Source organism: Elephas maximus, chromosome 25 (genome assembly GCF_024166365.1).
Source record: "Elephas maximus indicus isolate mEleMax1 chromosome 25, mEleMax1 primary haplotype, whole genome shotgun sequence".
Classification (NCBI taxonomy): domain Eukaryota; kingdom Metazoa; phylum Chordata; class Mammalia; order Proboscidea; family Elephantidae; genus Elephas; species Elephas maximus.
In genome coordinates, this window is record NC_064843.1 from 35148736 (window position 1) to 35172844 (window position 24109).

At 44.6% G+C, this 24109-nt stretch overlaps 1 protein-coding gene across 1 annotated transcript; it reads right to left on the reverse strand.

Moving 5' to 3' along the window:
- Nucleotides 1-7007: 7007 nt before the first annotated feature.
- ASIP (agouti signaling protein) lies at nt 7008-22999 on the reverse strand. Its single transcript, XM_049869003.1, has 3 exons — nt 22840-22999; nt 13213-13280; nt 7008-8993 (listed from the first exon to the last, which is right to left on the reverse strand). Exons 1-3 carry the CDS (start codon nt 22997-22999, stop codon nt 8817-8819), a joined length of 405 nt encoding a protein of 134 aa, XP_049724960.1. The 3' UTR covers nt 7008-8816.
- Between the last annotated feature and the right edge of the window lie 1110 nt (nt 23000-24109).

Sequence of the window (24109 nt, forward strand, 5' to 3'; positions counted from 1 at the left end):
GAGAGGCACAAGGGGCTGAAAACTGAAGGGTCAGCAGATTCTTTCCATGCTCTCTCCGGCTTAGATACTTTTTGGGATATCCTGCCCTTAGGCAATTTTCACTTTTTTTTTTTTTTTTGACTGCATATTGTTGAAATTGTATAAGTTACATGCATACATGCTGTGACTCTGCTATAACTAGTTTACAAACTTTGGTACTCATTAGTAACAAATGACGTGGGGACCCACTTCTCAGCTGATCATGACATGACCAATGGTCAAAGCAGACCAAGATCCACCACCATACCCCATACCCGTTGCCTTTTCTTGGACACCTATTATGTGCCAGGCATTATGCTAAGTAAGCACTTTATAGGCATAATCTTATTTGTTCTTCATGACAACTTCATAGAGACTTATGTTCCCATTTTACAGAAGAGGAAACAGGCTTTGAAAGGGATCAGTGTGTTTGGTACTATAACCCAAGACCCCTCAAGGCAAGGCTGCCGCCAGAGAAGGCTCCCCACAGCCCCCACCCCAGCTCCACTGCCATAGTGGCCTTTGGGACAACGACTTTTCATAGAAAAGGGAGAGGCTGCTGTTTCAGCTAAACCAGACAGGTGAAGCATCTTCTGTTGTATAGCAGCCATGCTGCTCCCTCCAGGGGTCCCTGCCCGAGTGTAAGCACACTGCCCTTCCCCACATGTGTATCTCCTTCCAGGCACAGGAAATACCTTTTCAGATGGTCCTTCCTTTGAGAGGCCAAGCAGTCCTCCACCAGGGGTTCTGGTTTCTGTTATCCCAGCGTTTTACTTCCCTCTTTGGTTCTCAGAACCTTTTTCATTTAAAAAATATGCCCTTTCCTTTCACATCTGGTCTCAGACTTACCTCTGATCTCAGGCCTGCTAATCTCTCACATCAGTGACACCAGTTAATCCACAATGAAAGATGATGTGTCGCGTCGTACCCGCTCCCCCTGCCCCCCCGCCCCGCTCCTGATGTCTGGGTTCTCCTGTCAAAGCTGCACGGGTAAAGAAGCAATTGACTGAGAGTCCTGTGGTATCTAGTCTGGTCCTGGCTGGAATTTTTGTTTTTTAAGAAAGGGAGAAGGGAGGATGAGGCTTGAGGGATTTTGTGGAGCAGTGTGAGTAGCCTTTGAAACAAGTCCTAGGTCTGCTGTTAACTCACTGTGTGACTTGGGGCAGGGACAGAAATACCTACCTCACATGGTTGTTTCGAGGCACAAATGATATATATGAGTTATATGACAAGAACTGAGTTTTTTGCTGTATCAGGCGCCAGCATGGGAGGGAGATAAAAGGAACTTAAAATACTTAGAAAATCGCAGGATCTTAGCTAGGAGAACTCCCATAAACAGTTGATTGTCCTGGTTAACAGTTGTTCCCATACCTGCTGTGGGAACCTGTGACTTCTCTTCCTACTAATTGCTGGCTTGTATGTATGCCTGTGTGGTGAAATGAGTTCCTTTATGTGCCCTTTTGCCTTGGTTCTTTGAAAAAACAACTTGAGAGATTTTCCCCCTAAACCCTTAGGAGTTACCTTTGCCCTAGTTTTCTACCCTAGGGAATGTTACTTTTGTCCAGGTTGATTGACATTTCCTGGGTGAGCTGTAAACAGCTTGTGGTTTGATACTATTTGTCTGGTTCTGGGCTGGAGCCTACCCTGTGGTAGGTATGCATCTTGCAGGGATTGGTCAATAGACTATGCAAATTAGATGAATTGTAGCCCAGCTACACCTACTATGCAAATGAAGTGTCTGTGCCCACAAAGAGGGGATGGGTCAGTTCGTGGCCCTCGTGGGAGAGCCATGCCTTGAAATTGACAAGGAGTTTTATGTATAAATATATATATATATATGCTGCCGTCGAGTCGATTCCGACTCATAGCAACCCTATAGGACAGAATAGAACTGCCCCATAGAGTTTCCAAGGAGCACCTGGGGGATTCGAACTGCTGCCCTCTTGGTTAGCAGCCCTAGCACTTAACCACTATGCCACCAGGGTTTCCATACACACACAAACACACACACACATACACATATATATATAGCCAGCTCTATTTTTTTTTTTTTATAGAGGTTTTTCAGACAGGAAGAAGCGGAGAGTGAGAGAGAGGAGGCAAGGAACTTCCTAAAAGAGCTGTAACACAGGTCAAGGCCTGGAAAGGGCCTTGTGGCAAAGTAGGTAGTGACAGATGGTAGGGCCAAGAGGAGGCCTGTCCTCAGGGAGCCTAAGAGGAGTCCTGTATAGTCAAGAGTTGCTGAGAAAGCTGTCCTGCACTGAAGAAGGCAGACTTTGCCTACAGGCTTACTGATTTCAAGTTGTAGCCTGTCCCTTAATAAACCACTTAACTGTAAGTATGATCTGTGAGTTCTCTGTGGCCACTGCAATGAATTATCAAACCCAGAAGAGAAGTAGAGCATGCTGTGGGAGGGATGGCTGGTGTTAGAATTGGTAAAATGATTGGAGAGGAAAGGTATGTTTTATCTCCACATTATAGGGATCAGCCTCGGGCTGATCTTGATTTGCACTATTCCTCCTGAAGTTCAGACAGGTTCTGATGCTACTACTAATACTACTACTCCCTCTCCCATTTTACACCCTGCGAAAGTCTATTCTGTAACTCAGTGGCTCTTAAGCTTGAGTGGGCGTCAGAATCACCTGGAGACTTGTTAGAACACAGATTGCTGGGCATCACCCCTAGAGTTCCTGATTTAGTAGATCTCGGGTAGGGACCTAGAATTTGTATTTCTAACAAGTGCCCAGGTGACCCTAATGACGCTGGTCCATGCCAAGTGCTGTAGAATTGGCCTGTTCCCTGTTACACAACAGGTAGCAACTGCAAAAGAGACCCATCTGTCCTGAAAATGGAGAAAAGGAGCTTTCTTCAGTGGAGGTGGCAAGAAAGAGAGCCTGTAGCTGCTTCTTTGCCCCCATGAGAGGAAGCCTGCTGAGAATGAAGTCAACACAGCATTGAAAGATGGAGAGTGATATATTCCAGAGGACATCATTTGCATGAATGACTCTAGACATGCTTGATACTAACTATATCTACCCTCTGGACTTTTTAGTGAGCCTAACCTCCCCACCCCCCCAAAATTACTTTTTTTGCTTAAGTCCATTTGAATTGGGTTGCAATCTCTGGTAATTTCAGAATTCTGCTGTAGTGGAGAGCACAGGAGACCCCAGGTTGTAGGAAAACAACAGAGAAAAGAAAGGGGGAGAAGACCTTGAATATAGGGCAGTCTTAGGCTCATCCAGTCCCTTCATTGTTCAGATCGGGAGGGACTTGCCCAAAGTCACAGAGAAAGTCAGGGGCAGGATTGGGACAGCAATTTGGACTTCCTAACTCTTAACCTCCTCCATTGCCTCTCATGGCCTCTTAATCCAAGATGAGGTGCAGCCCCTGCCCCCCAGGAGCTCCATTAGAGAAATGGTTCCCCAGATAGTGGCATTGACAAGGTCTTCCAGCAGTGCACTGGGGAGTCAAATGCGGCACTATCTTGTGCTGAGTCTCCAGCAAGGTGTTGGCTCTAGGCAGAAGAGTCCACCATGGCTGGCTTTCAGTGGCCTAGTGGTTAAAGCTTTGGAGTCAGATGGGTTGAGTTTGAATCTCATTGATGAGGTGTGAGGTCTAGGCATATTACACTTTGAACCCAGTTCCTTTAATTATAATATTTACCTCAAAGGTTTAGCGTGAGAAGCAAATTAGGTAGCTTAGGTATTGTGTGTGGCTTGAAGTAGCTGTTCATTAAATAGACACTGTTGGTATGATATTATGATTATCACAGATTACATATGCTTCAAGCTGTGAGCAGGAGCCCCAGAGACCCTGGTGAGGGGCAGTAAGCAACCTCAGGATGGCATCTCAGTGCAGGGAGTTCCATGATCCTAATTTGGATGAAATTTAGGATTACTTAGAGTACTCTAGTACAGCTCGGCCTTCCAGGAGGCCTCTGTCAGAAGGGGATCAACTAATTCCCAGACGAATGGAGACCGGGAAACCGAAGGATTCCAATGGCGTAGCCCTTGGCCCATCGGTGAAGTCAACTCCTCAGGCAAGATCTTCTCATCAAGTCTTCATCCTCTCCCCTTGATTTCCCAGCTCCCCAGGGGCTGCACTCCTTCTATGCCTTTCAATCATTTCTACTTTACTGTTGCAACCTTCGACATTATACAGAATTCTAGATGTTGATAGATATTGGGATAAATAATTAGAAAATGAACTGAGATTTTTCCCAGCACTTATTAACCCCAAAACAAAGGCTTTACTTTCAATTTGGGGAGGAGGAATCAGCTTACTCAATAGCTTGTCAATGTGACATCACCAAATTAGGAAGGTTATTTATTTTTATAATCATCTTTTTTTCTCAAGTAGTCATGTTTTTAGTATTGCTGTGGTAGTCTATACAGGCATTGGGTCCAGGAATTCTAAAGAGGAGCTATGAAAGGTGCGAGTAGAACTTCTGGAACCAAAAGAATGAAGCTATTTGCTGTGGCTCCCCAGCAACAAAATGGCACAGTCATCATCATCGTCATTATCATCACCAAGTGGTAACACCTAGTAGACTCCACAACTCTCACATCCAACTGGGAGAGCTGGCAGTTAGCTGCTGTCTCTTCACAAGCCATCAGTAGAAAACTCCTTTCTGGTGTGAACACTGGCATTTGATGACTTAAAGGGATTTTCCTGATAAAATGAAAGATAACCCCTCCACCACAACATACACCCTATACCCCACAAAAAATATACCTGGTACATGGGAGAAGAAAGAGAGCAAGTCTACTCTAAACTAATCTGAAATTTGCTAATATGGTTTGGCTAATTCAGTTCAAAGCAAAATGCTTTTCTTCACCTACCAGGTCACCCTTCACGCTTGGGAGTTAGCCCTTGCAGTTAAATTCCTTTTAAAAGTTATTGTATGACTGTGGTTAATTTCCTGGGCAGTGGGTAGTGATACCAGATCTGTGGTTGTTCAGACAGATGGTGGAACTTAGAATAAGGATCCAACAGTTGCTTTCAGTTGGCCTGTGGTCCACAAAGTACATTGCTTTGTAAGTTTCAATGTCTTCTTTTAGAAACATTGATGCCTTGTAAAATGGAATAAAAAACATGCATGTGTAAGTGGTCTATGTGCCAAATGTTAACACATTGGAGACCACCTGGACCAGATTCTGAAATAAACCTCTTGCTGTTTCTGTTTATAGAAGAATGTTGTGCGGTCATGGGGCAAGCTGTTAAAACTTTTTGCAGCAACTTCTCTGTGTGGGTTAGGCCTCACAGCACTGTGCAGCCAAAACACAAGACAGAAGTAATGTGGGTGCTGAGGCTGATATATTAACTAGGGCAATTATTAATCTCCAATCTCTGATTTCAAATTTGTGTGTGTGTCATTACAAAGTTACACTAATTCAAAACTGCTTTAATGTGTCTATAATGAGGTTCCTTAAGATTTCAAATGAGGAAAGGGTATTCCTGTTTTAAATAAAAAGGTTTGAAAACCATTGCTTGAGTTGAGCTTGCAGAATTCCCAGGGCTGGAAGGACCCTCCAAGCAAGTACAGAGTCCAGCCTTCTTGTAGTAGCTGTCTGCAACTTTTGTCCCCCTTCTGGTAACAGCTCCTCAGGTTTTTTCTTGGAGAATTACCCTCCCACATTACAAAGAGACTTTGTGGGACTGTCAGTCAAGATGGCACACCCTTTTCTGGGTAGCAAGTCGGACTATTCAGACTTTCCAGGGAATTTCAATTTTGAATGGCCCAATGCAAGGACTAAAGTGACCTATCCCCATGGCCTCCCCTGGAAGAGACTATCCATTGGTTTTTGCGACCTGGCCCCTCTGTGTCCTGTCCTTTATTTCTGCACTGTAGCCCTTTGTTTGATTTCTGTGAGGTCCCCAGGCCTCTTCACAACACCCCCACCCACTTTTTTTTTTTTTTTTTTTTTTAGGCTACCTAGAGTTGTTCTGTTGCTCTCAACCCAAGAGCCCTGACAGATTTACTCCGCATTTTACAAATGGGGAAATGGTGGCATCAGGAGGTTAGTGACTTGTCCAAGGCCACACTGTGAGAACTTTGGGCACAAGTTTAAGGCCATCCCTTCCTGGAAGAAATGATCCTGAATCAATAGCCACAATGGGAGACAGGGAGATTTCCTGGCTTCTTTTTCATTTCATATATAGAGAAGTTTACTGGTTACTGTGTAAAGAGGTAGAACAAATCCTTCTAGGGCAGAATTCACTCATTTCCTCTGTGTGTGTGTGTGTGTTTGAGACAGAAAAAGAGAATCATGATGGTGGACGTGGGGGTGGAGGGCCCCAGGTCTTCATAATAGTAGAACTATAACTCTGAGGCACAGATGGTCAATTCAGGTCACCCAGGACGAATTTTGCATAGGCCTAGAACCATGCTGTCAGCACCCTGATTGAGAAAGAATCCTGAAAAGGTGGAAGAATCTCAGGAATCTCCTGAAGGGTAACTTGGGCAGGTAAATATTTAATCAAGGATCTGAGTCAACAGAAGCAAGAGTGGAGAGAGACTAGACCACATGTTAATGATAGTTCTAGCTTCTAACAAGGGCCAGTGGTCATGGCCCACTGGACTATAAGCTCTGTAAGAAAAGGAGCCATGTTGGACTTATTCACTACAGTATTCACAGTGCACCAGGCACAATTTCTGGCACATAGTAGGTACTCAATAAACATTTACTGAATGAACAAATGAATGAATAAGTTGGTTCTCCACAGTTGTCTGGACCCAGCAGCCTAGCAGCTTTGTCACTAATGGACTGGATCATTGGCTTTGCATCTCTGGCCTCATGCTGGGGGTCAAGTGGTGACTGGTTGGTGAGCAGTGTCTGTAAAACACAGGACAGTGGCTGCAATGTGTTCCAATATTCTCATTACTGATGACATTTACTCAGTAGCAGCTGTGGTACAAAGGAACAAACGGTTCCTGCCCTGTGTACTTGCAGCCTTAATGACAGAAAACAAAACAAGCAATTGGCAGTTTCTCTCTCTGTATGTGTTTTATTGTGCTCAGAGAAGCAACAGTGTCCTATATAACAAGAACAGCAGGAATGATTATTTTCCATTTTAGAGACAAATAAATGAAAGCTCAAAGAGATGCAGGGACTTGCCCAGGGTGCAGAATGGTGTTGCCAGCCTAGCCTAAAGCATCCGTCTTCTCTTTTTGTGCTCCGTCCAGGTGGCCACTCTCCAGTCTAGAGGCTGGCATTTGCTTCTTTGATTCCATACTGGCTGTGACACTGCAGGCACGGCTTGGGTCTCCATTTGGGAAAAGGTCCTTGGCAAGGAGGGAGTTTTAAGGAATTTCAAAGAGGATGGGTTGCAAGTGGGCAAGTGGGCCAGGGATATGGCTCCACCTAGCTGGCTCTTGAGCTCCACTGTCCTTAACCTCAAGCAACAGAGACACATGGGGCTTATCAAGGCTGAAGTAACTGCTCCACATTTTTCTGTAGATTCTTTCTTGTGCATATGCCTTTTTTAGTTCTTCATTGTTTGTAGTTTTTTTGCTCTTGATTGGACATAGTGATTCCTTGAGGAAGCGCTCCAGCCTCCGGAGTGGAGGTGGGGCACTGAAAGGTAGTCTCAGCTTTTCTTCCTCTTGGCAGGGATGCCCCTGGCCAAGCAGTGCAAGTAGATGTCATTTGGAGCCCTTCCCCTTCATGCACTGGGTGTTTACCTATTACCCTCCCACCCTGGCTGGCCCTTCCTCACAGACCTTGCTCCCAACTCTTTCCTTTTATCCCTAAAGCAGCATCCCAGGTGCTTTTCTCCCAGGGTCCTTCCGAAGATATAATGCTGCACCTCGGCTTCTCCCAGACTCAGAGCATTTCTGAGGACAGGATTTCAGTCAACAGCCTGGGGCATTTTTGGCCACAGGTCCCTGATAATCCAGTACAAAGGCTGCTGCCTACTCACAACAAGCTCAGACCCATTTTCTCATTCCTGGCTGACAGAGCTGTGATGGGAGGTGAGGAAGGACCCCGGAGTCCCCGCTTCCTACTTGAGAGCCCAAACTCTAGCCTATCAGTTAAAAATGCCTGGGGACCAATGATCAGTATTCATTTAGCTTGGGAGTGGGGGAAACTCCTCCCAGGTTTCAGCACCTCTGCGAACGGCTGGGGAGGGTGGAGTGGGCACAAGTGCATCTGTTTGGCAGAGTCCTACAATTCTAAGGCCCCTCAGCCTAGAGCCTTTGGCTGTAGGGACCCACAGCAACGCTCCTTCTAAATAGCCACCCCAGTCTTTATCCTCAGAGTGCAGACTCCCCTGGAGTTGGAACATTTCTTTTTCTTTTCCGGGGTACAGGGGTAGGAGGGCTCTTCAGGAGAGGGAAAGGGTGAGAGACTGAGTTCCCTGGTTTTGGAGGCATTCCCGGGTGTCCTGAAGTTTAAAGGTAGGAGGCATCAGCGTTCCCAGCTGCAGGACCCGGAGAAGCAATTACAAGGAGCGCAGCCCTATGGATCGGATAGCCGGACTCCCCCAGCTCGGTGCAGATAGTGGGTGCGCAGTCCGCAGGACTTTCTGCGGTGAAGGGGTATCGGCAAAAGGAAAGAGAAAGGGATCTCTTTCAGCCACAGAGCTCGGAACAGCCCACATGTATTTAGATTTTAGCCCAAGCCAAGTCTCCTTGCAGTCCCGCCTCCTGAAAGCTCTGCCCAACCTCAGTAGCCTCGCCTGCGCTCAGTCCTCGGAAGCGACACCTACTAAGATCACCTGCCAAGAAGCGTCCCCTGTTCTCCAGGGAGCCCCGCCGGCCCGCGCCCTGCCACCGGGCCGGGAGGCGGGCGCGCTCAGCAGTTGGGGTTCAGCACGCGGCAGGAGCAGGCGCTGCGGAAGAAGCGGCACTGGCAGGAGGCGCACGGGTCGCAGCAGGCGGGCGCCGGCGGCTTGCAGCTGTCGCGGGTGGCCACGCAGCCAGCGGGCGGCGGGGGTCGGGGCCGCGCCGCCTTCTTCACCGAAGCCTTCTTCTGCGGGGGAAACGCCGGGACTGCCGGAGCGGCCACGCCCGCCCCCTCAATCCCCACCTCTGCCTGGAGGCGGCCGGCTCGACCCACGACCACAGGGCACCCCAGCCGGTCCCTGCCGGCGCCCTCATCATGTCCCACCTGTCTCCGTCCCCATCAAAAGTTACCTGGCTCCGGCCTGACCCTCTTTTTCCCTTGGCGGACCCCACACGGTTCCCTAGCTTTTAATTACCGTCTCTGTCTTCCCTCTTCCTGTCTATCCGCAGTTCCTGTCGGCTCTGCCTTCACAGTAGTTCCTGAGTCCAGCCCACTTCGCCTCCACTGGGCCAGGCTACCAGCTTTTCTCCTTTGTCACTCTGGGCCCCCTACAATCCATCCTCCAGTGCACTAGAGGGACCTCTCCTAAGGCCATGGGTGGCATCCCACCCCTCCTTAAAGACCCCCAATGGTTTTTCGGTGCACTCAGGATGAAGTACAAACTTTACCTTGGCCCTTGAGGCCCTCTGTGTTCTGGTTCCTGCCCACCCCCGCAACCTATGCTTACCACCCTGCCCTGTGAGCTCTCCTTCTGTGCATTTCCTGCTGCAGCTTTGCATGTTGCTCCCTCTGCCGAGACCTTCTTTGCTGTGCTGCCCAGTACAGGAAGCCACTGGTCATATGTGGTTAGACTTCAAGGTACACAAGACTGCAAGTGTACCACAAGCCGTATTTCACATGTGTCTAGTGCAACTTGAGGAACTGAAGTTTCAAATGTTATTTTAATCTGAATTTCAATACTGAAACAGTGTTGGATATTTTTTATTGGGTCAGTAGGACTACATTTCACTTTAACTGTTGAAAATCAGTATTACCAGAATTAGGACGTGCTGTTTTTTTTTTTTTTTGTCAGTGTACAAACATGCACCAGGTTTCAAAGATCAAGAACGTGAAATATCTCGTTAATAATCTTTATATTGATTACATGTCGAAGTGATAATATTTTAGATATTTTGGGTAAATAAAAATGTATTATTAAAATTAATTGCACCTTTTCCTTTACCTTTTTTAATGTGGCTATTAGAAAATTTAAAATTACATGTGGGGCTCACATTCTATTTCTTTTGAACACTGCTGCTCTGGGTTGTTTTCAGGTTTCCAGGCTTTTACTTAAGTGCTTGGAGCCTTGATGGCGCAGTGGTTAAGAGCTATGGCTGCTAACCAAAAGGCTGGCAGTTTGAATCCACCAGCTACTCCTTGGAAACCCTACAGGGCAGTTCTACTCTGTCCTATAGGGTCGTTATAAGTTGCAATCAACTCGAAGGCAATGAGTTGTTTTTTTTTTTTACTTAAGTGCTGCCTCCTCAAAGAGGCCTCTCCCTGACTACTCTTCCCTTCACTCACTCTGTCTCCTTCCAAAAAACCAAACCTGTTGCCATCAAGTTAATTCTGACTCATAGTGACCCTATAAAAAAAAACCAGTGCCCTCGAGTCGATTCCGACTCATAGCGACCCTATAGGATGGAGTAGAACTGCCCCATAGAGTTTCCAAGGACTGCCCCATAGGGTTTCCTAGGCTGCAGTCCTTAGCTCCTGAGTCTCTTCTCCCACAAAGAGTCTGGTGGGTTGGAACCGTCAACCTTTCAGACCTTTCAATTAGCAGCCAAGTGCTTAACCACTGTACCACCAGGGCTCTGTGTGTCATTACCATGCTTTAATTCCTTCTAAGTGTTTATCATTATCCAAATTTATCTTCTGTATTTATTGATTTACTTGTTCATCTATTTTCCTCACAACTCCATGAGGGCAGGGTAGCTCTCTCTTGTTCACTGCTGTCTTCCCAGTGCCTGTAATGTATATTTGCCAACCATTGGAACGATCTACTTGTTCACTTTACAGCCTGAGAAAAAGGCCCAGAGAGGAACAGATACTTCCTTAAGCTCACCTAGCGCCAGGTGCCTCGTCCAGTGCTCACTGTTCTGGTTACAGTTGATCTGGGAAACGGAGGCAGACTAAAAGAGGAATAATGTGTGCGCATCAACAGTGCTTAAATCCAGTATTTTCCACAATGTGGGAACATGGGCTACGGTGTTATGATTTTAAGTGGTACACAACTATTCCATGACCTTGAATCCTGTAGTGAGAAAAGTTTCTTTTTTCAGTCTCTTTCAATTTGAAAGGCTCAGTTTGGTGTCAGCATGTTGTTAATGCCTCTCCAACACTTGGTGATCTGTCTTTTAGCACAGAGCAGTCCTCAGATTTACAGCCTTTGACAGGCCACACCATCCAGCTAGAATACACTAACGGTGTGTCACGTCATGGTTAAAATTGTGTGTCAACTTTGCTTGGCCATGATTCTCAATGGTTTGGCAGTTATGATGTAGTGTGGCAGGTTTTTAATGATGTAATCACCTCCATAATGATACATAATGTGGTCACCTCCATGATGAGATCTGTTGTGAGAAGCCAATTAGTTGAAAGGGAGTTTTCTTTTGGGTGTGGCCTGCATCCAATATAGGTGGGCTTTCTGGCAAGGCTCCCTGGCTTTTGCTCACTCTGGATCCTGTAGCTGGCTCCTGTTCATCTGTCAGCTGGTTCTTGGGACTTGAGCTAGCAGTTTACCCGCCATCTAAATTTCTGATCTTAGATTCGCAAGCACCTGCAGCTACAGGAATCAGGAGAAGGCTCCAGTCTGACCCACGAACTTGGGACTTTGCTTTACAACCTCTACAACCATGTAAGCCACTTCACTGATATAAATCTCTCTCTGTGTATACATTTATGTCCTGCACTGGTTTCCTTCTCTAGAGAATCCAGCCTAAGATATTTCATTTTCATTTTACTTATTTCTATGGTTATCTTCTATTTATGGCAAATGACACCGGTGTTCTATTTATCATAGTTACATAATTTATTAAGTTTTAATTCTAAATAAGTATATTAAATAGGTGAAACTCAGATATGGTAAAAGTTGCAAAAGTAGCTCTGAAATAACTGAGATTTGGAAACATCTCACTAATCTGAAAGAATGGGTAAGGGTGACATTGCAGGCAGGGGCCTACTTAGTACAGGAGGATGCTTTTTAGCAGGTAAGCTATTGTTACATAAAGAAGTAAAAAAACAGCCTCTGTTTATTAGCTCCAGGTTGTTTACTTCTTCATAGCAAGTTGAGGCCCATTAGCCCAAAAATGTCCGCCAGTGCCAAGCTCAAATTTGTACATATCCAATTGTTTTAAAAACAGCCCAAATAAGCAGATTTTTAGCTACTTAGAGTCGGCCTGCTTTACATACCCCATGAAACTGCACTCAACATCTGCTACCCCTGAAGAAGATAAAATCCTATACTTTATAAGGACTTTAGGATGCTGTTGTCCTTGGGAGCTCTCTGACCCACCTTGCTGCAGGAAGACATCATCCAGAGACACATAAGCTTTCTCCCCTTCTTTTCCCCAGGGCTCTTCATGCCCTCTTTCCCTTCTGGTGGCTCCCTAAGCCTCTAGTCTCTGGAAGATCTCTTTTTGTGGGGGACTACCTCATGCATGTGGCTGTCAATGCCTAAATAAATAGCTTGTTGTGCAATGCTATCTCATGGTCATATCTTTTTTTAATCAGCCTCAAATTCCCTCAAACTCACTACAGTTATTTTGCTTAGTGAGCCTTAGCCTCCAGGGCTTCTGTGGGGGTCTGACCCAGGACTGTTAGACCAGGAAGCCTTTAGGTAGCTCTCAGCTTCTTTTGTTGGTGTAAACCTAGACAATCTTCCATTCAGTGACTAGCCAGAGCTTGAGGGTTCTCTCCTTTTAACTCATTGCCATGGAGTCCATTCCTACTCATAAAAAACCAAACCAAACCTGTTGCTATCAAGTCAATTCCAACTCATAGTGACCCTATGGGACAGAGTAGAACTGCCCCACAGGGTTTCTAAGGAATGACTGGTGGATTCAAACTGTCAACATTTTGGTTAGCAGCCATAGCTCTTAACCACTATGCCACCAGGGTTTCCATTCCTACTCTTGGCAACGGTATAAGACACAGTAGAACTGCCCATAGGTTTTCCAACGCTGTAAATCTTTACGGAAGCAGACTGCCACATCTTTCCACCATGGAGCAGCTGGTGGGTTTGAACCACCAACCTTTTGGTTAGCAGCTGAGTGCTTTAACCACTGTGCCACCAGAGCTCCTTTCTCCTTTTAAGGACCCATTTGAAGTCCTGTCCCACCCCCAGAAGAATAACTCCCAGGCCTACCTTGGAAGGTCCCTTCATCATTTCAGCTTCTTTTCTGCTGAGGATCCTTTTGGATTTCTTGTTCAGTGCTTCAAAGAGAGGCAGAAGAAACAAAGCCAGTTGTTTCTGGGGGCCCTGAGCTTCAGCGCCGTGGGAGGAGGGGAGGGGGCTCAGGAAGTGCCACAGTAGGTGGGAGAGGGGATTAACGGATGAATCATATCTTGGGACACAGGCTAGCAGGTTCTTTTCAGCCTGGCTACTTACCAGCAGCCAAGGACTTTGAGCAAAGTGGCCCCAAGGAGGCAAATGGGAAATCCAAGGAGGCCCTGGGATCTGCCTGTGGCATCTATGAGGGGCCTGATCCCTTAAGCTGGTTGACCCTGGCCCACTCAAAGTCACCCCACATACCCCTTGTTTAGTCTCCACTCTCAGCAAGGGCAAGCACATTGTGATACCCTGAAAATGGTCTCTGTGTCTTGTACACAGATGTGTTTCCTGGAGTCCTATTTTGCAATTCTTAGTGCTTTGAAGTCAGGCAGACCTGATTTGAATCCGGACTCTGTCATATAGCAGCTGTGTGGCCTTGGATAACCTACTTAACCTTCTTGAGTCTCAGTTTTCTCATCTGCAAAATGAATACTGTAGTACCTACCTTGCAATGTGTTGTCTTGACAGTAAATGAGGTATGTTTATAAAGTGAAAAGTCTGGCGTACCAATAGTGATTGATGACTTCCTGATATGCCTAGAATACTCTTTTCCTTGTGAGAGGGAAGGCAGTAAGGGACGTTAATTTTGAGCTTAGGTCCAGAAGTTAAGTACCCAGGTTTGAATTCTGGCTCTGCCACATAAGAACTGAGTCATTTTTTTAAAAAAAATTTTTATTGTGCTTTAAGTGAAAGTTTACAAATCAAGTCAGTCTCTCATACAAAAATTTATATACACCTTGCTATATACTCTTAATTGCTCTTCCCCTAATGAGACAGCCCTCTCCTTCCCTCTACTCTCTCTTTTCGTGTCCATTCTGCCAGCTTCTAACCCCCTCTTCCCTCTTATCTACCCTCCAGATAGGAGATGCCAACATAGTCTCAAGTGTCTACTTGATCCAAGAAGCTCATTCTTCACCAGCATCTTTTTCTATCCCATTGTCCAGTCCAATTCCTGTCTGAAGACTTGGCTTTGGGAATGGTTCCTGTCCTGGGCTAACAGAAGATCTGGGGGCCATGACCACCGGGGTCCTTCTAGTCTCAGTCAGACCATTAAGTCTGGTTTTTTTTTTTTTTTTTTTTTTTATAATAACTTTTATTAAGCTTCAAGTGAACGTTTACAAATCCAATCAGTCTGTCACATATAAGTTTACATACATCTCACTCCCTACTCCCACTTACTCTCCCCGTCTTGAGTCAGCCCTTTCAGTCTCTCCTTTCTTGACAATTTTGCCGGCTTCCCTCTCTCTCTATCCTCCCATCCCCCCTCCAGACAAGAGTTGCCAACACAATCTCAAGTGTACACCTGATATAATTAGCTCACTCTTCATCAGCGTCTCTCTCCCACCCACTGACCAGTCCCTTTCATGTCTGATGAGTTGTCTTCAGGGATGGTTCCTGTCCTGTGTCAACAGAAGGTCTGGAGAGCATGACCGCCGGGATTCCTCCAGTCTCAGTCAGACCATTAAGTTTGGTCTTCTTATGAGAATTTGGGGTCTGCATCCCACTGCTCTCCTGCTCCCTCAGGGGTCCTCTGCTGAGCTCCCTGTCAGGGCAGTCATCGATTGTGGCCGGGCACCAACTAGTTCTTCTGGTCTCAGGATGATGTAGGTCTCTGGTTCATGTGGCCCTTTCTGTCTCTTGGGCTCTTAGTTGTCATGTGGGCTTGGTGTTCTTCATTTTCCTTTGCTCCAGGTGGGTTGAGACCAATTGCTGCATCTTAGATGGCTGCTTGTTAGCATTTAAGACCCCAGACGCCACATTTCAAAGTGGGATGCAGAATGATTTCATAATAGAATTATTTTGCCAATTGACTTAGAAGTCCCCGCAAACCATGTTCCCCAGACCCCCGCGCTTGCTCCGCTGAGCTTTGAAGCATTCATTTTATCCCGGAAACTTCTTTGCTTTTGGTCCAGTCCAATTGAGCTGACCTTCCATGTATTGAGTGTTGTCTTTCCCTTCACCTAAAGCAGTTCTTATCTACTGATTAATCAATAAAAAAACCCTCTCCCACCCTCCCTCCCTCCCCCCCTCGTAACCACAAAAGTATGTGTTCTTCTCAGGTTTACTATTTCTCAAGATCTTATAATAGTGGTCTTATACAGTATTTGTCCTTTTGCCTCTGACTCATTTCGCTCAGCATAATGCCTTCCAGGTTCCTCCATGTTATGAAATGTTTCAGAGATTCGTCACTGTTCTTTATCGATGCGTAGTATTCCATTGTGTGAATATACCACAATTTATTTACCCATTCATCCGTTGATGGACACCTTGGTTGCTTCCAACTTTTTGCTATTGTAAACAGAGCTGCAATAAACATGGGTGTGCATATATCTGTTTGTATGAAGGCTCTTGTATCTCTAGGGTATATTCCGAGGAGTGGGATTTCTGGGTTGTATGGTAGTTCTATTTCTAACTGTTTAAGATAACGCCAGATAGATTTCCAAAGTGGTTGTACCATTTTACATTCCCACCAGCAGTGTATGAGAGTTCCAATCTCTCCGCAGCCTCTCCAACATTTATTATTTTGTGTTTTTTGGATTAATGCCAGCCTTGCTGGTGTGAGATGGAATCTCATCGTAGTTTTAATTTGCATTTCTCTAATGGCTAATGATCGAGAGCATTTTCTCATGTATCTGTTGGCTGCCTGAATATCTTCTTTAGAGAAATGTGTGTTCATATCCTTTGCCCACTTCTTGATTGGGTTGTTTGTCTTTTTGTGGTTGAGTTTTGACAGAATCATGTAGATTTTAGAGATCAGGCGCTGGTCGGAGATGTCATAGCTGAAAATTCTTTCCCAATCTGTAGGTGGTCTTTTTACTCTTTTGGTGAAGTCTTTAGATGAGCATAGGTGTTTGATTTTTAGGAGCTCCCAGTTATCGGGTTTCTCTTCATCATTTTTGGTAATGTTTTGTATTCTGTTTATACCTTGTATTAGGGCTCCTAGGGTTGTCCCAATTTTTTCTTCCATGATCTTTATCGTTTTAGTCTTTATGTTTAGGTCTTTGATCCACTTGGAGTTAGTTTTTGTGCATGGTGTGAGGTATGGGTCCTGTTTCATTTTTTTGCAAATGGATATCCAGTTATGCCAGCACCATTTGTTAAAAAGGCTGTCTTTTCCCCAGTTAATTGACACTGGTCCTTTGTCAAATATCAGCTGCTCATACGTGGATGGATCTATGTCTGGGTTCTCAATTCTGTTCCATTGGTCTATGTGTCTGTTGTTGTACCAATACCAGGCTGTTTTGACTACTGTGGCTGTATAATAGGTTCTGAAGTCAGGTAAGGTGAGGCCTCCCACTTTCTTCTTCTTTTTCAGTAGTGCTTTGCTTATCCGGGGCTTTTTTCCCTTCCATATGAAATTGGTGATTTGTTTCTCTATCCCCTTAAAATATGACATTGGAATTTGGATCGGAAGTGCGTTAAATGTATAGATGGCTTTTGGTAGAATAGACATTTTTACTATGTTAAGTCTTCCTATCCATGAGCAAGGTATGTTTTTCCACTTAAGTATGTCCTTTTGAATTTCTTGTAGTAGAGCTTTGTAGTTTTCTTTGTATAGGTCTTTTACATCCTTGGTAAGATTTATTCCTAAGTATCTTATCTTCTTGGGGGCTACCGTGAATGGTATTGATTTGGTTATTTCCTCTTCGGTGTTCTTTTTGTTGATGTAGAGGAATCCAAGTGATTTTTGTATGTTTATTTTATAACCTGAGACTCTGCCAAACTCTTCTATTAGTTTCAGTAGTTTTCTGGAGGATTCCTTAGGGTTTTCTGTGTATATAATCATGTCATCTGCAAATAGTGATAACTTTACTTCTTCCTTGCCAATCCGGATACCTTTTATTTCTTTGTCTAGCCTGATTGCCCTGGCTAAGACTTCCAACACGATGTTGAATAAGAGCGGTGATAAAGGGCATCCTTGTCTGGTTCCCGTTCTCAAGGGAAATGCTTTCAGGTTCTCTCCATTTAGAGTGATATTGGCTGTTGGCTTTGCATAGATGCCCTTTATTATGTTGAGGAATTTTCCTTCAATTCCTATTTTGGTAAGAGTTTTTATCATAAATGGGTGTTGGACTTTGTCAAATGCCTTTTCTGCATCAATTGATAAGATCATGTGGTTTTTGTCTTTTGTTTTATTTATGTGATGGATTACATTAATGGTTTTTCTGATATTAAACCAGCCTTGCATACCTGGTATAAATCCCACTTGATCAGGGTGAATTATTTTTTTGATGTGTTGTTGGATTCTATTGGCTAGAATTTTGTTGAGGATTTTTGCATCAATGTTCATGAGGGATATAGGTCTATAATTTTCTTTTTTTGTAATGTCTTTACCTGGTTTTGGTATCAGGGAGATGGTGGCTTCATAGAATGAGTTGGGTAGTATTCCGTCATTTTCTATGCTTTGGAATACCTTTAGTAGTAGTGGTGTTAACTCTTCTCTGAAAATTTGGTAGAACTCTGCAGTGAAGCCGTCCGGGCCAGGACTTTTTTTTGTTGGGAGTTTTTTGATTACCGTTTCAATCTCTTTTTTTGTTATGGGTCTATTTAGTTGTTCTGCTTCTGAATGTGTTAGTTTAGGTAGGTAGTGTTTTTCAAGGAATTCATCCATTTCTTCTAGGTTTTCAAATTTGTTAGAGTACAATTTTTCATAATAATCTGAAATGATTCTTTTAATTTCATTTGGTTCTGTTGTGATGTGGTCCTTCTCATTTCTTATTCGGGTTATTTGTTTCCTTTCCTGTATTTCTTTAGTCAGTCTAGCCAATGGTTTATCAATTTTGTTAATTTTTTCAAAGAACCAGCTTTTGGCTTTGTTAATTCTTTCAATTGTTTTTCTGTTCTCTAATTCATTTAGTTCAGCTCTAATTTTTATTATTTGTTTTCTTCTGGTGCCTGATGGATTCTTTTGTTGCTCACTTTCTATTTGTTCAAGTTGTAGGGACAGTTCTCTGATTTTGGCTCTTTCTTCTTTTTGTATGTGTGCATTTATTGATATAAATTGACCTCTGAGCACTGCTTTTGCTGTGTCCCAGAGGTTTTGATAGGAAGTATTTTCATTCTCGTTGCTGTCTATGAATTTCCTTATTCCCTCCTTGATGTCTTCTATAACCCAGTCTTTTTTCAGGAGGGTATTGTTCATTTTCCAAGTATTTGATTTCTTTTCCCTCGTTCTTCTGTTATTGATCTCTAGTTTTATTGCCTTGTGGTCTGAGAAGATGCTTTGTAATATTTCGATGTTTTGGACTCTGCAAAGGTTTGTTTTATGACCTAATATGTGGTCTATTCTAGAGAATGTTCCATGTGCGCTAGAAAAAAAGGTATATTTTGCAGCAGTTGGGTGGAGAGTTCTGTATAAGTCAATGAGGTCAAGTTGGTTGATTGTTGTAATTAGATCTTCCGTGTCTCTGTTGAGCTTCTTACTGGATGTCCTGTCCTTCTCCGAAAGGGGTGTGTTGAAGTCTCCTACTATAATTGTGGAGGTATCTATCTCGCTTTTCAGTTCTGTTAAAATTTGATTTATATATCTTGCAGCCCTGTCATTGGGTGCGTAAATATTTAATATGGTTATGTCTTCCTGATCAATTGTCCCTTTTATCATTATATAGTGTCCTTCTTTATCCTTTGTGGTGGATTTAAGTCTAAAGTCTATTTTGTCAGAAATTAATATTGCTACTCCTCTTCTTTTTTGCTTATTGTTTGCTTGATATACTTTTTTCCATCCTTTGAGTTTTAGTTTGTTTGTGTCTCTAAGTCTAAGGTGTGTCTCTTGTAGGCAGCATATAGATGGATCGTGTTTCTTTATCCAGTCTGTGACTCTCTGTCTCTTTATTGGTGCATTTAGTCCATTTACATTCAGGGTAATTATAGATAAATAAGTTTTTAGTGCTGTCATTTTGATGCCTTTTTATGTGTGTTGTTGACAATTTCATTTTTCCACATACTTTTTTGTGCTGAGGCGTTTTTCTTAGTAAATTGTGAGATCCTCACTTTCATAGTGTTTGACTTTATGTTAGTTGAGTCATTACGTTTTTCTTGGTTTTTGTCTTGAGTTATAGAGTTGTTATACCTTTTTGTGGTTACCTCATTATATACCCCTATTTTTCTAAGTAAAAACCTAACTTGTATTGTTCTATATCGCCTTGTATCACTCTCCATATGGCAGTTCAATGCCTCCTGTATTTAGTCCCTCTTTTTGATTATTGTGATCTTTTACCTATTGACTTCCATGATTCCCTGTTATGTGTATTTTTTTTTAATTAATCTTAATTTGTTTGTTTTTGTGATTTCCCTATTTGAGTTGATATCAGGACGTTCTGTTTTGTGACCTTGTGTTGTGCTGATATCTGATATTATTGGTTCTCTGACCAAACAATATCCTTTAGTATTTCTTGTAGCTTTGGTTTGGTTTTTGCAAATTCTCTAAACTTGTGTTTGTCTGTAAATATCTTAATTTCGCCTTCATATTTCAGAGAGAGTTTTGCTGGATATATGATCCTTGGTTGGCAGTTCTTCTCCTTCAGTGTTCTGTATATGTCGTCCCATTCCCTTCTTGCCTGCATGGTTTCTGCTGAGTAGTCAGAACATATTTTTATTGATTCTCCCTTGAAGGAAACCTTTCTTTTCTCCCTGGCTGCTTTTAAAATTTTCTGTTTATCTTTGGTTTTGGTGAGTTTGATGATAATATGTCTTGGTGTTTTTCTTTTTGGATCAATCTTAAATGGGGTTCGAAGAGCATCTTGGATAGATATCCTTTCGTCTTTCATGATGTCAGGGAAGTTTTCTGTCAGAAGTTCTTCAACTATTTTCTCTGTGTTTTCTGTCCCCCCTCCCTGTTCTGGGACTCCAATCACCCGCAGGTTATCCTTCTTGATAGAGTCCCACATAATTCTTAGGGTTTCTTCATTTTTTTTAATTCTTTTATCTGATTTTTTTTCAGCTATGTTGGTGTTGATTCCCTGGTCCTCCAGATGTCCCAGTCTGCATTCTAATTGCTCGAGTCTGCTCCTCTGACTTCCTAGTGTGTTGTCTAATTCTGTTATTTTATTGTTAATCTTTTGGATTTCTACATGTTGTCTCTCTATGGATTCTTGCAACTTATTAATTTTTCCAGTATGTTCTTGAATAATCTTTTTGAGTTCTTCAACAGTTTTATCAGTGTGTTCCTTGGCTTTTTCTGCAGATATCCTAATTTCATTTGTGATATCATTAAGCATTCTGTAAATTAGTTTTTTATATTCTGTATCTGATAATTCCAAAATTGTATCTTCATTTGGGAAAGATTTTGATTCTTTTGTTTGGGGAGTTGGAGAAGCTGTCACGGTCTGCTTCTTTAAGTGGTTTGATATGGATTGTTGTCTCCGAGCCATCACTGGGAAACTAGTTTTTCCAGAAAATCCGCTAAAAAAAAACTGCAGTCAGATCCCTATCAGAGTTCTCCCTCTGGCTCAGGCTATTCAGATGTTAATGAAGCCGCCTGGGGAGGGTGGGGGAGGGAACAGAGAGATAGGAGAGTAGCACCTCAGAATATAGCCAGAGTTGCTTGTCTTGCTTGGAAAGACTATTATATCTGAGATTCCCGCGGGCGCGTCGCCTATGTGTGCTGTCTGTGTGGAGATTGCCCCCGGGGGGTCTGGCCCGCTGGAGTCACGGTCAGATCCTCCGCTTCCAGCCCCACGCCCAGCGTCAAGGCTCCCCTACTGGGACGGTGCACTCTCGACTCCAAAATCAGTCGCTGCCTCCCGGGGACTTCTCGTCCCTCCAGCCGCGTGGCCGTGCCGCCCCCGTGAACCAGGTGGGCCCCCTCCCGGGGTTAGTTCAGATGGGTGGAGTAGCTCCCCGTGCTTGTGCCGCGACCGAGTGTCCCGGCTGGAACGCTGTTCTCCCCGCTCCAATACCAGTCGCTGCCTCCCGGGGACTTCTCCTACCGGCTGCGTCCCACGCCGCCCGCGCGACCCGGATGGTCACCTTCCCGGGGTTAGTTCAGGGGGTGGAGCAACTCTCCGTGTTTATGGCGTACCTGCGTGCAGTCCAAATCCCTGTGGGACGGTTCCCCGGCTCGGGTGCTGCTCTTTCTGCTCCAAGATCAGTCACTGCCTCCCGGGGACTTCTCCTAACGGCTGCGTCCCACGCCGCCCGTGGAACCGGCTAGTCCCCCTCCCGGGGTTAGTTCAGGGGGGTGGAGCAGGTCTCTGTGCTTGTGCCGTACCTGACTGGTATGCTGGCTCCAGGATCTGGAAACAATCGCTGCTTCCCCGTATTAGTTCGTTCTCCGTCTCTAAATCTGTGTTTGTTGTTCAGGGTTCGTAGATTGTTATGTATGTGATCGATTCACTTGTTTTTCCGTGTCTTTGTTGTAAGAGGGATCCGAGGTAGCGTCTGCCTAGTCCGCCATCTTGGCTCCGCCTCAAGTCTGGTCTTTTTATGAGAATTTGGGGTCTGCATCCCACTGCTCTCCTGCTCCCTCAGGGGTTCTCTGTTGTGTTCCCTGTCGGGGCAGTCATCGGTTGTAGCCGGGCACCACCTAATTCTTCTGGTCTCAGGATGGTGTAGTCTCTTGTTCATGTGGCCCTTTCTGTCCCTTGGGCTCCTAATTACCTTGTGTCCTTGGTGTTCTTCATTCGCCTTTGATCCAGGTGGGTTGAGACCAATTGATGAATCTTAGAAGGCCGCTTGCTAGCATTTAAGACCCCAGATGCCGCTCTCCAATGTGGGATGCAGAATGTTTCTTAATAGATTTTATTATGCCAATTGACTTAGATGTCCCCTGAAACCATGGTCCCCAAACCCCTGCCCCTGCTACGCTGGCCTTTGAAGCATTCAGAACTGAGTAATCTTATGCTGGTTACTTAACTTTCCTAGCCTCATTTTCCTCAACTGTGAAATATGAATAAAAACAGTACTCACCTCACAGAGTCTTTGAAGATTAAAATGAGATAATCTGTCTAAAGCACTAAGCACAGTGCCTAGCACACAATATGTCTGCTGTTATTACTATTATAGGTGAAGTCAAACCAGCAATCTCCAACGCCAGGCTCTACTGCCCCTAGTATTTTTCCTTGAGCTGTCATTCTTAACCCTGGCAGACAGGACTGGTTCATCCCAGGCTTGGTTATATTCTGCAGTATTTCCTAAAGTTCGTTACTATTGATAGGGTCTCTGTGATTCAGTAAGTTTCAGAAATGCCAAGTTATATCAAGTTTGCCAAGTGCTGGACTGCAGGCTTTCTCAGAGCCTCTAGCATGCTAATCTGCATATTAGATTGGTGGCAGTGGCATGCAGGGCTTTGCCAAACCAAATGAGTTAAGGGGCACTTTATTCTCCCAGGATTATTTCATGGAATGAACAGGAGGGATCCCTGACCCCATTGCAGTGAATCCAGGCCAGATACCATGAAGCCCCCTCCCATGGGCCAGAGCCCACCCAGGCTAGGCTACTTACCCATGACTGAGACAGAAGGGAAATCCAACAGTTTCATGGAGCAATTGCTCTTCAGGCTCCTGTCATCTCTGGGTTTCTCCTTGAGTTCCAGGTGGCTGTGGGCAATGAGAAAGTACAGGCAGACCAGCAGAGAGGCCAGGAACAGGCGGGTGACATCCATCCTGAGAGGCCTGAGTGGGACAGGGAAGATGGGGATAGTGGCAACAAGCTGTACCCTCCTGCTTTATGGTGCCTTTTTGGCTGGCGTTCTGACCCTATTCAAAAGTGTCCCAGTAGAGCTAGAGGACTAGCAAGGCTTAGGACAGGGAAGAACAATGAAGGAAGAAGAGACACAAGGAGAGATGCGAAGAGGAAGAGAGAAAGACAAGGACAGGAGGAATATTGAAGAAAAGAATGCGCTGGATTGCTTTCTGCCATTTTGAGAGTAGGGTATTGTTTCCGGTTTTTTTTTTTTTTAAAGTCAGTAGCCCTTTGAGACCCTAGGCATAGGCAGAGTTGGTGAGAGGTCCCCAGTAGTGGCTGCGGTAACTAAGGCATGTAGAATAAGGTTAGTAAAGGTAATATGACTCAGTGAGAAAGATGCAGGGATGGACAGCTTCTTAAGACAATCCAAATAATTGCTGGCATCTGCTATATTCCCACGCCCAGGGGGAATAAATAGCAGGTATGGTATGTGTCAGAAGAATGCACCTGTTGGCATAGGCTAATGGATTTATTTTTTCTAACTGGGTTTCAATGGAAGCAGACAGATCCAGAGTGGATTTCTTCCCTTGAATGCCTGGGTTTGGCTCAATCATGGCTCAGAGCTTCAGCAGCGTCTCCATCTTCTCTGACTGCGGGACCCCCACCTCTCATCCCCCATACCCAAGACGGGGGCTGCTTTTCCAAGGATCTCAGTAACTAGGGGGGCCTGCCCCATCCTAGCCTTAAGGTCCTGCGGAAGAGAAAAGGAATAAAACAGTCTGCTTATGCTGGTCCTCCCACCCTGGGCCTCCCCTTATAGCAGCCTGGGCAATTTCTAGCCTGCTCCTCCCGGCCCTCAGCTTGGTTGGAGCAAAATTTTCTGCATGTCTGCTACATCCTGGGAGGAGGGGACTCAAACAGCCACTCTCCACATTCATGCTAAGCTTCTTGAAGCTGGAGGGGACAGTCCCTTCCTGTTGAAGCCCATCTTCTACTCCTCTCAGCCTTGATGCCAATTCTTCTGAGTCCTTCAGATCCTTTCATCATTGGGCATTTGCCTGTCATAAACTGGTCACCAATTTTGTCT

What these genes read in the sequence shown, in the direction of transcription:
- ASIP (XM_049869003.1), bottom strand. Translation starts at nt 22,999, where the DNA reads ATGGATGTCACCCGCCTGTTCCTGGCCTCTCTGCTGGTCTGCCTGTAC. An exon ending in CCCTTCTGTCTCAGTCATGG is followed by an intron (nt 13,281 to 22,839) that starts GTAAGTAGCCTA and finishes CTCTCTTTGAAG; the next exon opens with CACTGAACAAGAAATCCAAA. An exon ending in TGATGAAGGGACCTTCCAAG is followed by an intron (nt 8,994 to 13,212) that starts GTAGGCCTGGGA and finishes TTTCCCCCGCAG; the next exon opens with AAGAAGGCTTCGGTGAAGAA.